This window comes from Copadichromis virginalis, linkage group LG12 (assembly GCF_057382275.1).
Source record: "Copadichromis virginalis isolate Kocher_CV1m ecotype Utaka linkage group LG12, C_Virginalis_male_GT1.1, whole genome shotgun sequence".
NCBI classification, from domain to species: Eukaryota; Metazoa; Chordata; class Actinopteri; order Cichliformes; family Cichlidae; genus Copadichromis; species Copadichromis virginalis.
In genome coordinates this window covers 17509705-17524235 of record NC_140629.1, presented here as the reverse complement: position 1 = coordinate 17524235, position 14531 = coordinate 17509705, and the positions used below count along the sequence as shown (strand labels likewise).

The 14531-nt window shown below is 41.0% G+C and overlaps 1 protein-coding gene across 1 annotated transcript in view; it reads right to left on the bottom strand.

Moving 5' to 3' along the window:
• Positions 1–312: 312 nt before the first annotated feature.
• The window catches only part of cemip2 (cell migration inducing hyaluronidase 2), a 32110-nt gene continuing 17891 nt past the window's right edge, over positions 313–14531 (bottom strand). The window contains exons 9-24 of the mRNA XM_085475089.1: positions 12782–12987; positions 11939–12008; positions 11196–11324; positions 10542–10630; positions 9219–9350; positions 9015–9050; positions 8676–8831; positions 7306–7537; positions 4796–5011; positions 4492–4703; positions 4147–4329; positions 3731–3950; positions 3546–3647; positions 3284–3429; positions 2171–2277; positions 313–2089 (exon numbers count right to left, since the gene is read on the bottom strand). Of these exons, the coding sequence (XP_085331215.1) occupies positions 1890–2089; positions 2171–2277; positions 3284–3429; positions 3546–3647; positions 3731–3950; positions 4147–4329; positions 4492–4703; positions 4796–5011; positions 7306–7537; positions 8676–8831; positions 9015–9050; positions 9219–9350; positions 10542–10630; positions 11196–11324; positions 11939–12008; positions 12782–12987 (2436 nt within the window). The 3' untranslated portion in view covers positions 313–1889. The remainder of the gene's footprint in view (positions 2090–2170; positions 2278–3283; positions 3430–3545; positions 3648–3730; positions 3951–4146; positions 4330–4491; positions 4704–4795; positions 5012–7305; positions 7538–8675; positions 8832–9014; positions 9051–9218; positions 9351–10541; positions 10631–11195; positions 11325–11938; positions 12009–12781; positions 12988–14531) is intronic.

The following is a 14531-nucleotide window of genomic DNA, read 5'->3' as shown; positions in this document are numbered from 1 at the left end:
GACTTGGTAACTTTCAGGCTACAGATGATTGGGGATTCTTTAAGTATATTAAAAGCTACTGTATTTAAAAAGTAAGTAAAATATTATTCCTGGAAAAAGAGTTTGTAATTTCAAACTTATTTTCAGCATACTGAATGTCAAAATGTAGAGTTAAAGGCGAGAATCCTAAAGTCCTAAAAACAAAAACAAAGAGAGACAAACAAATAACACTAGGCTACCCCCAAGTGGTGACGCTGTATAACAGATGCAAAGTCCTGGACCACAGAGCAACAAGAGAGAGGCCATCCGTTAGCTACTGAAGCAACCAACATGTGACTTTAAAACAAAACAACTTTATTTGTTTGGCAATTTCATGACAAATTGCAGGAAAGATGTTTTTTCCTAATCTTTTATCAATTAATAAGAAACAAAAACAAATAAAATACACACATTAATGGGAGTCTACTTTCCATTACATGTACAGTTCAATTTCTTATTTACAAAGTTCACCCCTAATCTTAAGAAGAAAAACAAAACAAACAACTCACTTGTGCATCGATGAATCTTCAACTTAAGGAAAAGGCAAAGGGACTGAACCCATCTCTCGGTCTTTTGCTCTTTTTAACAGTAGAGTGGTTAAAAGGCAGCGAGGTCATCCCTTCACCTTACATGATCAGACATTTACTCACACAGTCACAACTACTCATCATCGCTCAGTGGGGGAGCCCTGCTCACGGTAAAGATTAAAATAGTCTCAAAATAAAGCCGTGTAACCTTTACAGCTAAAATATGATACTTTTACTGTCACTGCTGTACAGCACGGATACAAACTAAGAAAGAAAAAAGGAAACGGCAACCTAGAGCTATATGTTACCATACTGTTGTGGCAATAATGCACATGAATGAGGCAGATGAAAGGTAAAACATTCATTTCTGTTTGAGAAGACAAAACAAAAAATAGAGGAAAAGTATTTGTGGCCAACACTTGCCACACCATCACTGTTAAAAGACAAATACAAACATGAGGAGGGGAAAAAAAAAAAAGTAAGTCTGTAAAGAAATCCATAAAAAGGTGCTTAAAGATCTCAGATGTAGAGCTGCACGAGATTCAGAGGTTTTCCAGTTTAAAGAGAATCTATTGCAACATGTCAAATATAAAAGGAGTCACCTGCACAGAAGTCTGTTATTTTTAAGGGGTTTTTGTACACAAGAAAGGCCAAAAACAGTCAGATTAATTTTACACACAGTATTATTATGCATCTACATGATTATTTCGATAGAATATGGCTTGTTATGGTTATGTTTTAAAGGAGATTTGCAGTATTAATCACCAATGCGACTAAACCACATTAACAATGGTTTTTGGCTTAATACTGCCATTCACATCTCAGAGGCAATGACATTTGTTTTTATCACTTCCTTCGACCTGAGCACATCAAATCCATCTTATTTCGCTTTCACGTCAAATCAAAGTTATTTATTCTCATAATTACATTTTGATCTGTGTATGCAATGAATTGGGTTCTGTGTTCAGAGTCAATTACTGCACAATAAATAGGACAGGTAGGTAGATCTTGCAGGATTACTTTGGGTTTGTTTCTTCTCCTTTGTTACTGTAAAGCTCCATTACGTCACTCTGGCTAGTAAGGCAGGTTGTGTGTATATAAAAAGGAAAGTGCATTGACTTCATGGCCCAAAGGCATACTGACACATACATACACACGCGTACATACACAAAAAAATTCATTCGATTCATAAAAAACCCCACTTTCATTCCTCTTGAAAGCAGTAAACATCTTTGTCATCGTTAATAAATTAAAGGTTCAGCAGTTCACATTCATCAAATGGCTGTGTTTGTGTATCTGTGTGCAACAGCATTACGGCTAGGTAACATGTACAGTTCACATTGGTTATTGTTGTCCTGTGGCTTTTCTCAGAAGCTCTAGGTCTTTGCGTTTTTGAGTTGCAGGTCGCGGACAGCCATACATCTCCAAGCCCAGAGGCAAGTAGCGCTCCTGCAGCCCTAAGACGTCATCGCCTTGTCCAGCCAGTAGTGAAACCCAAAAAGGAGGTGAGGAACTCCCTCGGAAGCCCCAAAGTGCCAGACTCTCTGCGATAAAAGGAGCGGGGGAAAAGGCATGTAAAAGAAATCTAAAATACAGATAGACAGACAAACTAAAGTAGTACTAACCTTTACTATGCAGATCAGGATCTTTGGCCACACCAAGAGAGACCAGATGTGGTGCGATATTGACCAGCTCCCCCGACTGTCCCCACGTTGCCACGAGGACTATTGACCTGGAGGAAATAAATACTTCTAAAAAAGCCACTCTACAACCATAAGACATATTATAGTGTCATCCAAAAAAAAAGAAAAAAGGAAAACCACGTTAACCCAAACCAAAACCCACACAAGGAATTATTAAAATACATTTTACTTCCTGAAAACACTCATTTATATTCCTTTTTCCCAAAGTTTAAAACACGCCCTGAATACAGAGGGAAACATTTTACAAAAAATGCTTTGATCTTAGTAATTTATCACCAAATGAAAAAATAGAATATCTAATATTTAGTGACGGTCAAATAAATAATGAAGTCAATATTATGACGAACAATGTCAAAATAGAAACTAAAATTAAAAATGAGTTATGTTGGAAAGCTCATAAAAAACATGTCTAGAACTACATAATTTAATATAAAAGTTCAAATATCTTAAATCAAAAACACTGTATTGTTCCCTAATAGTTCTATGAATTACCTGCTGCGTGATGTTTGGGGGAAACATACAAAACAAAAGCTAATTCAGTTTATTTACACTGCAACAGAAAGCTGAATAATAAATGGACTGGATTATAATGAACTAAACAAAACAGACCATTTATTAAACTACACCTAACCCTTAAAATGTTAGTTTATTTTCATAGTCTTTTATTAACACTGCACTACAAACTGCATTATCAGTTGTTTGAAGTTAGAGATGAAGAGAAAAGGTTCAAATAAGTCATTAAAAGAGTGATGTCTGTCTGTCAAAGGGGCAAACTTTGGGGAAAGCTATGAGGAGCAATTTAGATTGTGCAGTTTATTCTGTAATTTTTAAAATAATTGTTTCAAGATTTTTTTATTTTGATGAAATCTAGTTACACAAGTGTCTCCGGTGTGGATAATCCCTGTCTGAATCCCAGCGATAGGTTTGATTTCCTGTCAACTTTTATTTTTATGGGAATTTTCTATTTATTGTGCATATTTACGAACTTGATTTGTTTTGTGTATGTATTTATTTATCAGTTTTGCCCTGCCTCACCTGTTTGGTATGTCAGTTTTTAGGTATGTTTCCATCTTTTTATCCACTTTACTAAATGAGGTTTTCTTGGTGACTTTTCCAGAGCAGGCATCCACTGAGACCAGGAAAAACCCCGGCTGTGAGAAGGACATGGTGATCTCATTCACCTTGGGGAATTACAGCAAAGAAATTGGATTAAATAAACCCCGTTTTAAATCTGAAGTTTAAAACATGAAGATAAAGTGTTTGGGTGTATTTTTATCTGCCTGGCAGTTTTGCTTACAGTGATAAAGGAGACGTTATCTCCTCGCTGCTGCTCTTTAATGCTGAGAGACTTCACTTGAGTCTGGAGGTAGGAGGTCCATGGCTCACTGGAAAACACAAGCTGAGACAGACACATGTCGATCAGCGGTAGTAGCTTTGGATTTAATTGACCAAATGAAGAGGTCACTTTAAATGTTAACAAACCTGTTTAGCACCGCAGTCTCTGCAGGGCTGCGTGTTTAGAGCCGGCATAGGCACCACGACTGAGGGAGCCTTGGCATACTTGGGGTAAGCTTTGGCTGTACAGTTACAGGTCTCTTTGGAGGATGTAGTGGCCGTGATCTTCACTCTTTCACAGCCTTTAACAGAACAGTAGCTGTGACCATCACGACCATGCCGGGCCCGAAGGTAGAGCCACAATAAGCTGGGGATGATGAGAAACAATAAACTTTTAGAAACTCAGTAGAGTCACCGAGGGATTAAAAAAAAAAAAAAAACACAATTGAAATAAAATTGATCTCATTTTTTATTAAAAAACCAAATCTCCTACAGTCATCACATTGCAGTATTTCCAACTGAGAGTTCAAACAAGGAAAAGGAAAAACAATCTTTCATCTCACCCAGCAGTCTGGTCAAAGTAGTACTTCCTCTCCATTGTCTTTTTCTGCAGCTCTGGGAAGGATAACACGGTGCCGTAGTCTGTGATGTCATCAAACGTGTTGCTTTGCCTGTCGTATGTGTCGGACATAATCTGAAAAGTGGTGTCTGACGGATAACAGAGTCCCACCAGCACCCAGTCATCCCTGAGTGAATGAAAGAGCAGTTTGAAAGTGGTTGAAAACATCAGTACACGACCCTTCAATGCAGTGTGTTGCATCCTCACTTGCAGGACATTACAGATATTTCAAGACTTGGACTAGCAGTGGCTGAAGAGGCGAACACACACAGTCATTCTTATTACTCACTTATCAAAGTTAATGAGAGAGAGGACCATTTCTCTGGGCGCAGGCCCACTCCAGTGCAGAGTGTAGCTCTTGCTCATCATCAGGATGGGCTGGTACTGCTGGGACGACGCCCCCTGGCTGTTAATCCCCCTCAGTAACAGAGGAGAATTAGGGTATTCATCTCTGCTGATGGATAAACTCAGGCTAGGGGCTCCTTGGGTCTGGATGTACACCTAGAAGAGAGGAGGATGTTGTGGAATGTAACAATCACTTTTACATCAGAAGGACAGAACAATACTGAGGTGCAGACTCGAGTGCGCTGTACCTGAGAGTAGCGGCCGCTGCATATCACTCCATTCCACTTCAGGTTTTTCACACAGCCAGGATGTTGGATCAGGTAGTTGTCTGCTCGGCCAACGTAGGTGTCACTGTAGCCTGTCACTGAGCCGTCCACATCGTGAAAGATGGAGGTTTTGTCACCGTCCAGGTTGTTTTCATCAAACCACTCTCCAGGTTGTCCAAAGAATGCACGAAGATGTACCTGAGGAGTTTATTTGTGTTACTTACTGAGAGGTGATTTTTAATCTAAGTTAAGCAGATACCTGCTTAACTTTCCATCGTTTCCATAATGATCTTCTCCATATTCCTGGGACAGCTCACTTACATTTTTTTTTATAGAGGTCTGTTTGCACTGCATAAGGACAGGTAATATAACTGCATTATATTTTTTTGGTTTCTTGGCTGTGCATCTTTCAAAGTTTATGTGCCAAACTGAAATCTCCAATCAAGCTACTTGACAAATTAGCCTATTAAAGGTTGCCTTTGGATAAAAAAAAACACTGCACTGTACAATGACCCCACAAGAGGGCGCCAGTGATTTACAACAGTTTCTGCACAGGCCTGATTCTGAAAGATGGCTCCTTTATTCTTCTGTGTTCTTTCTGCCTGAAACGACTCCCGATTCTGTTTCTGCCAGGCCTCTGACCCAAACACACTAACAAGTTAAACAAACTCTTTGAAAACACATCAGATCTAAAGGGTAAAAATCTTCATGCTGGACATCAATGCTGGTATAGACTGGGTAATGTGTTAGGTAGGAACTAAAGGAAAGTTTGATGGAAATACATCTTTAAAATCGAATTGAAAAAATAAAATAAAAAAAATCATGTAGCAGGCTAGTCCATTTTAACTGCTGCAACTCAAAAGGGTACTCAGTAATTCATATGGTCCCCAGATGCTTGGCTGCATGCCTGAGAAAGTTGGGGCATGCTCCTAATGAGAACACTGATGGTGTCCTGGGGGATCTCCTCCCAAATTTGGACCAGGGCATCACGGAGCTCCTGGAATTTTAGCGAGGCAAGCATGGGAATCAGTCAGTGGTTTCAGCTCCTTCATCCTTCAGGAACCGCCTGCACTCTCACCACATGAGGTCGGGAATTGTTGTGCACCAGGAGGAACCCAAGACTCACTGCACCAGCATAGGGTCTGACAACGAGTCCGAGGATTTTATTCTAATACCTAATGGCAGTCAGAGTGCCGTTGTTCAGCCTGTGTATCCCCTCCAAATGAGAGCAGATTCACCCTGAGCACATCTATGAAGAGCATAGGCCCAAGTGGTGGACCTGACAATCCTGGTATTCTATGGCAAATGCCAGTCAAGCTCTACAGTGCAGGGCTCTGAGCACACAGCAAACTAGGGAGAGTCTGGCCCTCATGTTAACCCCATGAAGGCTATTTCTTATGGTTTGGTCAAAGGCATTCACACCATTGGCCCGCTGGAGATTATTTTGTATGGATCTGGCAGTTCTCATCCGCTTCCTCCTTGAACTAGTGAGTAGAAACCAGTCCTACGGCAGGGGTGTCGAACTCCAGGCCTCGAGGGCCGGTGTCCTGCAGGTTTTAGATATCACCCTAGGTCAACACACCCGAATCAAGTGATCAGTTCATTACCAGGCCTCTGGCGAACTTCAAGACATATTGAGGAGGTAATTTAGCCATTTAAATCAGCTGTGTTGGATCAAGGACACATCTAAAACCTGCAGGACACCAGCCCTCGAGGCCTGGAGTTCGACACCTGTGTTCTACGGCACTGACCAGCCATCCTAGAGTAACTGCCTGTCTCCTGGAATCTCCTCCATGCTCGTAAGACTCTGATGGGAGACCTCTGTAGCGTCCAGGTATCACCCAATGCCACCAGTATTGACAACAACCTCACCCAAATGCAAACTAGTGAAAAAACAGTCAGAAAGATAAAGAAAAAATGGCAGTGTCTTCGACCTGTAAAAACATTCCTGCGTTGGCAGAGGTTTCATTGTTGCACCTCTAGTGCACTTGCTGCTAATTTCATTAACACCAAAGCAGCTGAAAATGTTTTGGCGTTAGCTGAAAAACCCTCGTGCTACTTAAGTGACCGGATCAATATCCTAGATGTTTAAGTGGCTTGATGCTATACTCTGATTAAAAAGTGTTCCTTTAATTTTTTTGAAGCAGTCTATTAAAAGATAGTTGTAGGGGTAAATAACAAATAGGAGCAAAGCACAAAAGAGAAAGTGGGCATAAAGTACGGTGCACTGGTTTTAGGTAGAAATAAAGGAAGGACAAGGGAATGAATCGGGTCAGAGAAGGAATATTCACATCTACTGTCTGAATAAACAGATATATCCCTGCTGACCTGGACTGAAAGCAAAGTCTCTGAACAGGTTCAAACACTGCTCAAATATTACACATTCCCTTTGGAAATACAACACTGGGACAGTGCACCACATTTACAAAAAAGAATAAAAGCTTCAATGTTCTTATGACGTCCCAAGTCAAGTCTCACTGAGCCTTACTTACTGTGGAGTGGAAGCTGAGCTGGGACAGGTTGTTTCGAGGGGTGAGCTGCCAGGTGTTCTTCAAGTTGAATCCCACTGCACTGGTATGACGCGTGGTGTTTTCTGGCGTAGTTCGTTCTGGTGTGGTTGTTGTGCGTTTATTTGTTTCGCTTAAGGGGGCAAAGCCACGAAATGTGCTCTGTGTAAGCCGCACTGGGCCATCGTAGATCTGAAAACCTCGGATTGGGAACGTCCTACGGTGGAGATGATGAGGAATGATAAGATAAGATAAGACTTTATTGATCCCACAACGGGGAAATTGCTGGAATATATAAAACCATATAAAACCAGACTGGGGTAAACAGTCATCATTTACATGGGTTACAGGACCATTTTAGTCATGAACTGGCAAAACCCAGCTGTGTTAACATTAGCAATGTAGATGTTACAGTCAGTGCAAGATAGCTGTGATAGCTATTTTAAGAGATGTTTAAAAGAAATCCAGAAAAAATGACCAAACAGAAAAAAAAAAAAAATGTACTCGTTTCCCCTGGCAAGAAATAACAAGTGTCAGCAGCAACAACGGCAATTAAACCGAGCGAGCCAGATGTCGCAGGGCACTGAAGAGGCCCGTAAAATGATTTTAAAGCTCTACACAGTGGCCACAAACACACTGATTCTTGAAACTCAAATACAGTAATTATTTTCCAGCATCCTACTTAAGCTCCTCTTCTCTTGTATAACAATATCTGTAATAAAAGAGACGGAAAGGGGGAAAAAAAACATGGAGACAGCTGCCAGGAGATCCTTGGGGCATTGCAAAACCAAGAAATTAGGATTTACCACCCTGTCTGATTTGGTATTACAGCAGGACGAGCCTCTTGTGTCACAAATGGTGCTGGGCAGACTGCTCATTAACATCTGGGTTTTTCACTTGTGTCACACCCTACATATATAACCCTCTAACTAGGACTGAAACTGTGACATCTACCTGAAACTAAAGGGAGCTGTGTTAAAGGTCTGAAATGGTGAAGAAAGTTCCCTTTCCTCTTATGCAACCAAATTCAGCATGAGGCATTTCCTTCCTAAGAACTGCTGTGCGTGATGCCACCACCATGTTTTTATAGACTACTTAAATGTCATTTCATTTCACAATCTCACTATCAGCTAAAAGCAGCTGTAACACCTTCATCTGTCCATCTTTTCAACAAGTCTGTTGCCTTGCTGGCTTCTCTCTTCCTTGTTTGTTTTCCCAGCCTACATTTCTTTGGCAGCTCTATTCCCTGAAATTCCTGAGAAAAGTCAAGTTTGATTTGGACTTTTGCCTTAGCACTCCAAATATGTCTTTCCACAATTCATTATTTAATCTTTCACTTATTGCTCTCCCCTCACCTGTTTCTAGGTAGCGTCCTCATCTTTCCGTCAATTCCTCCCACGCCCCAGTATTTATTCTGTCCTCCATTCGTCCCCCTGTTCCGGCTCTCGCCCACAAACAGGGATTGCGTCACCTCCTGGCTGGAGCCTTCATCTTTAGGGTAGCTGCCATCGCTGGAGAACAAGGGATAATAGATAATTAGTTAATTATTAATGCAATCGTTTCTGTACTTTGCAGGAAGAACAGCCACCTTGCTATCATATCACTTACAAAAAGTTAGCCCATCCAGCGGGACGACAATAAAAACAAATAAAGCTTAAAAACACAGTGAAAGAGTGATTTAGACAAGTACACACCTGGCAAAGGACAATCCCACTCCATTGTCGGCAAAGCTGTTCAGAAAAACAAATAAGAGAATAATATGTTAAGACATGTCTTAGAAAATGTTTTTTTGTTGTGAAGACATCCTTCGTTTATTTTCTCACCCTCGGTTCACTGGAAGACTTGGAGCAAACTGCCAAACCAGCACAAACTGAATCCTAGCTAATGAGATGTCTCACCCAGAGTTCTTGATGATAATGTCTCCACCGCGTATCCACGCCCCCAAGTCGTTGTTCTTGAAGGAGATCAAAGTGTCGATGACAGCTGCCACCCGAGGACGACTAGGGTCGGCATTTTGGTGTGGGCGAAATCTAAAAATAATTCAATAAAAATACTTTGTGACTAAAAATACTTTTCTGATATTTTCCTTGGGATTTTTCGATGACGACATCAGTGTCTTTGTAATTATTCGTGCTTACCACAGTGTCACACCAACCCCACCACTTCCCCATTTTAATTTTAGTACATATGGTACTCGTGAAAGTCAATGCACTAAATAACATGCAAACACACGCAAATTATACATAACTGAATTTAGATTAAAGGTTTAAAACTCCACTGTTGAATTGCTGTGCTCATCTTTAGGTGGCACTATAGGAAGAGGGCATAGTGGCATTAGTCACAAAAGGTTTCTTTCTTCCTGAGAACATAAATGTTCTCAGAAATACTTTTATAGTGTTCAAAAAAAAAAAAAAAAAAAAAAAAAAAAAAAGGGGGGGGGGGGGGAGGCTCGTGTTCCTTTTGCACCCTTGTGGTGGCATTTCAGGGTGTTATTTTTAAAACCTTGTCAAAAGCCAAATCATTGCTCAAGGGATTCTTTTTTACCAACTGTGGAGCTAGATGAAACCTCTGAGAACAACATAAATCGCTGGAGACGTTTTCTAACAACTGTTACCATATCTTGCAAATACACAACACAAACCTCCCCGTGCCTTCTGCACTTGAACAACATTTAAAATCCCTCGCTTCATACTTGTGCACACAGACCACAGTGCGCAGTCTCACTAGACACATTTTTTCCACCTAGCTGAGGGCTGTATTCAGGTAGGCAGCTGCAGAGTGGAAACTATCTGTAAAGTCTTGTTTCCTCTGTCAACACAAATCTGACAGACCTTCCACTAAAATGCAGTAGCACACTATAAAGCCATCTGTCTATCCCCGTCAATGGCTACATCCCAGCTGATATCCAACAGGGAGCTACAAATACCTTAATTCATGCAGTTTGTGACAGTAGCACTAAACAAACAGTAGATAAGTAAACCACAAATACTGAAATATTTACACAGAATAACTATACACTATGACGCATTTGATAACCAACCGCAGACTCTTAAATAGTCTGCTTGGATACTGGATGCTGGATATGTGCCAAAAATCACTTCCAGGTCTATGTATTTGTAACCACGAGTGGTCAACATGTCCTTAGCTGTAATACTAACAGTTATGGAAAACTTAAAGTATCAACAAATCTGTTTGCAGTCTGTGTCTAGACACATACACACCTGGCACTGTTGTCCAAACATAGGTATTCCCGGGGGTCAGCAGCAGTGGCATTGGTGGTCTTCACTCCTTTGTCGATGAACAGCCCTGCCTGGAAGGCATGATTACAATAAAATGCAGCAAAACCACAAGTACAAATGGAGGTTTTCTGCTATAGGGACATAAACAACTCCACTAGTGTATCTTCTGGCGTGGAACCTGATACGTGCTTAAATGTAAAGTTACAGAATGAAGGCTGTACATGTGTCTAAACATACGGATTCGTTTTCCCTGTTAAAATAAATTAAGCCTGTCTGTGTTTTTTTGTACATGGAAACCTGGCCTGTGAGTTGGTCTTGTGGTATAACCGAGGCATAGTCTTAACCTTCATGGCTCCTTCCTCTGTAAGAGAAGCTGGACAAAGAGCTTACAGTTCACCTGCCCGACTTCTGTCATTACAAAACAGAGCACCATTGTGGACCCTACTAGTGCGTGTGTGTGTGTCTCTATTCCCATTTTCTAGCAATAACTAAGTAATCAAACAGGGATTTATGTGCAATGTCATTTGGAATACAAACACTGTATTTCTCTCCTCCTTGCTAAAGCACAGAGACACAAAGAGACAGCACAGCAAGAACTTGGACTGCATAGTGCACAAAAAGCAAGACTAACAATACCTTAAAGTTGGAGTGTACACGATTGTTGTAAAAAATCCCCAAAGGTGTGAGCTCGGCCTTGGTCTCTGGCACCAGGCCATGGGAGTCACCTGTGGAAGAGCTGTGGAACACAAACCAAATCCCAGCATCCTGGAGGAGGAAGTAGAATAGAGAAACAGAAGATAACCATGACAAACTAGAGGAGTAGGAATTTCATTATCAGCACTGATATACAATCAGCTGGTGGAACATAAAAAACAATAACAATAACAACAAGTGCATCTGGGTGAGTGTCACACTATTCTCATGTTGATGACGTCCTGCAGAAAGATTAAAGTTCACAGAAACTTACTGGCTTCTTTAAGTTTGCAGTCCAAAACAAAGAAATACCCCCACTGTTAAGTAGTACACAGCATAGCCCCTGTGGACCTCCGAGCAGTTTGTACCAAAATAAAATTGAGTGATTTCTTTTCTTTCTTTTTTTTTAGCTTTTATATTTAAAGGTCTTACCGATTTATTGCTCCATCTATCAAACACTAAGGACTGTTAAATCCCCTTTTTATTGATGGATAACTTTTTATGAGCATGAAGGTCTTTAATAATATGTAAAGTTCAGGAACACCAAAGCCAGTGTAGCTTTATTTTTTTGCTTTTTTAATAATAGTTAATCTATCAATAAGGAGTAGCCGTTCTACTCTTGGTCACAGGTTTCCTTGCACTACGTGGAAAAAGTTATTTTTCTTTCATAGCTCTGATATTATTACCTGAGAACCAGCTGCTGCATTACTGATGAGGTTGTTGTTGGGGTTGGCGATCCAGAATGTTGAGACTGCCCTGAAAAACAACCACAAGATTACATACACATGAGTAGACAGAGATATTAAAAAAAAAGAAGGAGTATCTCATCAGATCATAAAATATGATTAAGAAGAAGAAGACAGACATCAAAGAAACCTGTGAGATTTCCCAAATTCCCTCAATAATCCGCCTCTCCAACATAAACGCTTCACGGGGAAAGCTCAGCCAACAGACACAGACACACACACGCTATCACGCTCTTGGAAACAGACCTTTCTGTTTCCTCACAAAGGCACTTTTCTTGGTCTTGCTATGACATGAAAACATCCCATGGAGAGGGGATGTTGTTATTGCCTGGATAAAACCACCTTGCCAATATCTCTCTCACACAGACCATCTGTCCCTTCTCAAAATACGTCTGCACCACCACACATGCTTTCTCACGGCTAATGGGTATGATTTGTTCCACTTTTAATCTAAAATGCAGGCATTGCATTTTTAAAAATGGAAATCAAATAACCCTTTATATATACCTATACCCTTTATACTCTGTTGGTATAAATAAAAACAAAGATGTTTCAATCCAATGAAAGGACATTTAAAACAAAAAAAAAAAAAACATCATAGTTAACATACAAACACGTATAAAAGATACGAAAAGTGGTTTTATCCCAGTACAAATCTATGATATCTAAGTATTGTGACTAATCAGACATGTTTTTGATGACAGAGTGGAAACGTTATGCTGATGCCGATGTGATTCCTTATATCTGTAACCACAAATGTACATCATCGTCCTGTTCTCTTACTTGCACTCTGTACTGGGCGAGGGAGTGTAGCCCTTGTAGACTTTGTCCTTGATGCTGAGGCAGAGGGTCTCATTGCGATCGGTGGGTAAAAGAGTCCCAGGTCGGGTCAGGAGGCCAAGGTTGTGGTAGAAAGTGTTGCGCTGCTCAATCCCATCCTCAAGGAAAAAACAGTGGCCCAAGGTGTCGTAGCCTATAGTGTCCTTGACCTTCCCACAAATGGAACACAAAACAAAAATTGAGAAAAAAAAAACAAAACAAAAGAGCTTGGACAAGAGACTTTTAGACTACTTTGACAATAACAGCAATAGCTATGTTAAGATATAATCAAAGATACCTGTTTTGCATTAGAGCAACAAGCTCCTTCACACATTTCAAACAGGCATATAAAATCTTTTTGTGTCCATCGTCTCTGTCTTTGCAGAAGTTTTTTTTGTTGGTCGTTTTTATTTTGTTATGTTTTGCAATGTGATTCAAACTTATGTCCTGCAGAAAAGAACTGCTGTAAACCAGTTTTAACTGATCCAGGCCAGTTCCATGCAGCCCATTATATGTTCCTTTTCCTGTATAATAAAACGGAATGAAATTTAACACCCCAAAGGAGAAATACAATATGGCCAAAACGCGAGAAGTGCCTGTCTCCTTAAATAGTTAAAATTTCTGAACGATTTTCCTCTTACTGCTGAAGCTTTGGTATGTAGAGAAAAACTGTAGAAGATGGTCAACAGGAGAATACTTACAGGGTCACTTCAGTTTTTCTTGTTTACCTTCTGGTGCCAAGTCAAACAATGACATGCACCATAAATGAACTCAATTTCCTCTGTACAGTTAGGCTCAGAGCTTCAACGATGCGGACTCAAAACAAAATTAAAAACAAACCTGAACCCTTCAGTCACTGACCACATACAGACAGTGTGATTTAGCTGAGCTAAGTTAGTACCTCTGTGTATAACTACCTTTATCCAACAAGTACAGTGGTGTGAGAAGTGTTTGACCCCTTCCTGATCTCCTACTGTTTTTCATATTTATCACACTTTTGATCACAATTTTTAATATTAGACAAAGATAACCTAAGTAAAAATAAAATGCAGTTTCTAAATGTTGATTTCATTTATTAAAGGAGACAAGTTATCCAAACCTACCTGGTTCTGTGTGACAAAGTAATTGCCCTCTTTATAATCATGAATTAACTGTGACTAAGTTCAGTTTAACTAAACACGCTCAAGCATGATTACCGGCAGACCTGTTAGAACCTGTCTGACAAAATGAAACCAGTTAAAAGATCTTGAAAAGCAACACCTCTCTGGGAACTCCCAGGCCTATCTCCCCTCACCACACTCCCTGCCGGTAACTGATGCCCTCAGGGGTCGGTGTGTTGGTGGTTCTTGGTGTCCGGGGCTGGGCGCTCAGGTATGTACCAGCTCACCCCCGATGACTACTTGGGGGGGCCTGGTGCCTGTTGCCCGGTCAGGCCTCTTCCGGGGCAAAGGGGGCCCTCGGGCCTCCGGCCTCTGGGCCTGTGGCTCGGTTCACTCTGGCTCAGCTGGCTGCCGGCTGAGCCGGCGGGCACGCCACTGCAGCCCCCTCTGGCTTCTGCTCCGTGGCTACTGGGTGACTCCTCATCTGGGGCTCTCTTCAGCTCTTCCCAGGAGGGGGGCACGGATGCCCCTCCGGTGGTCCTCCTTGGGCTCTCGCACTCTGGATGTCTGGAGCCTGGATCTCCTCCATGCCTGCTTCACGCCCTGGTGGACAG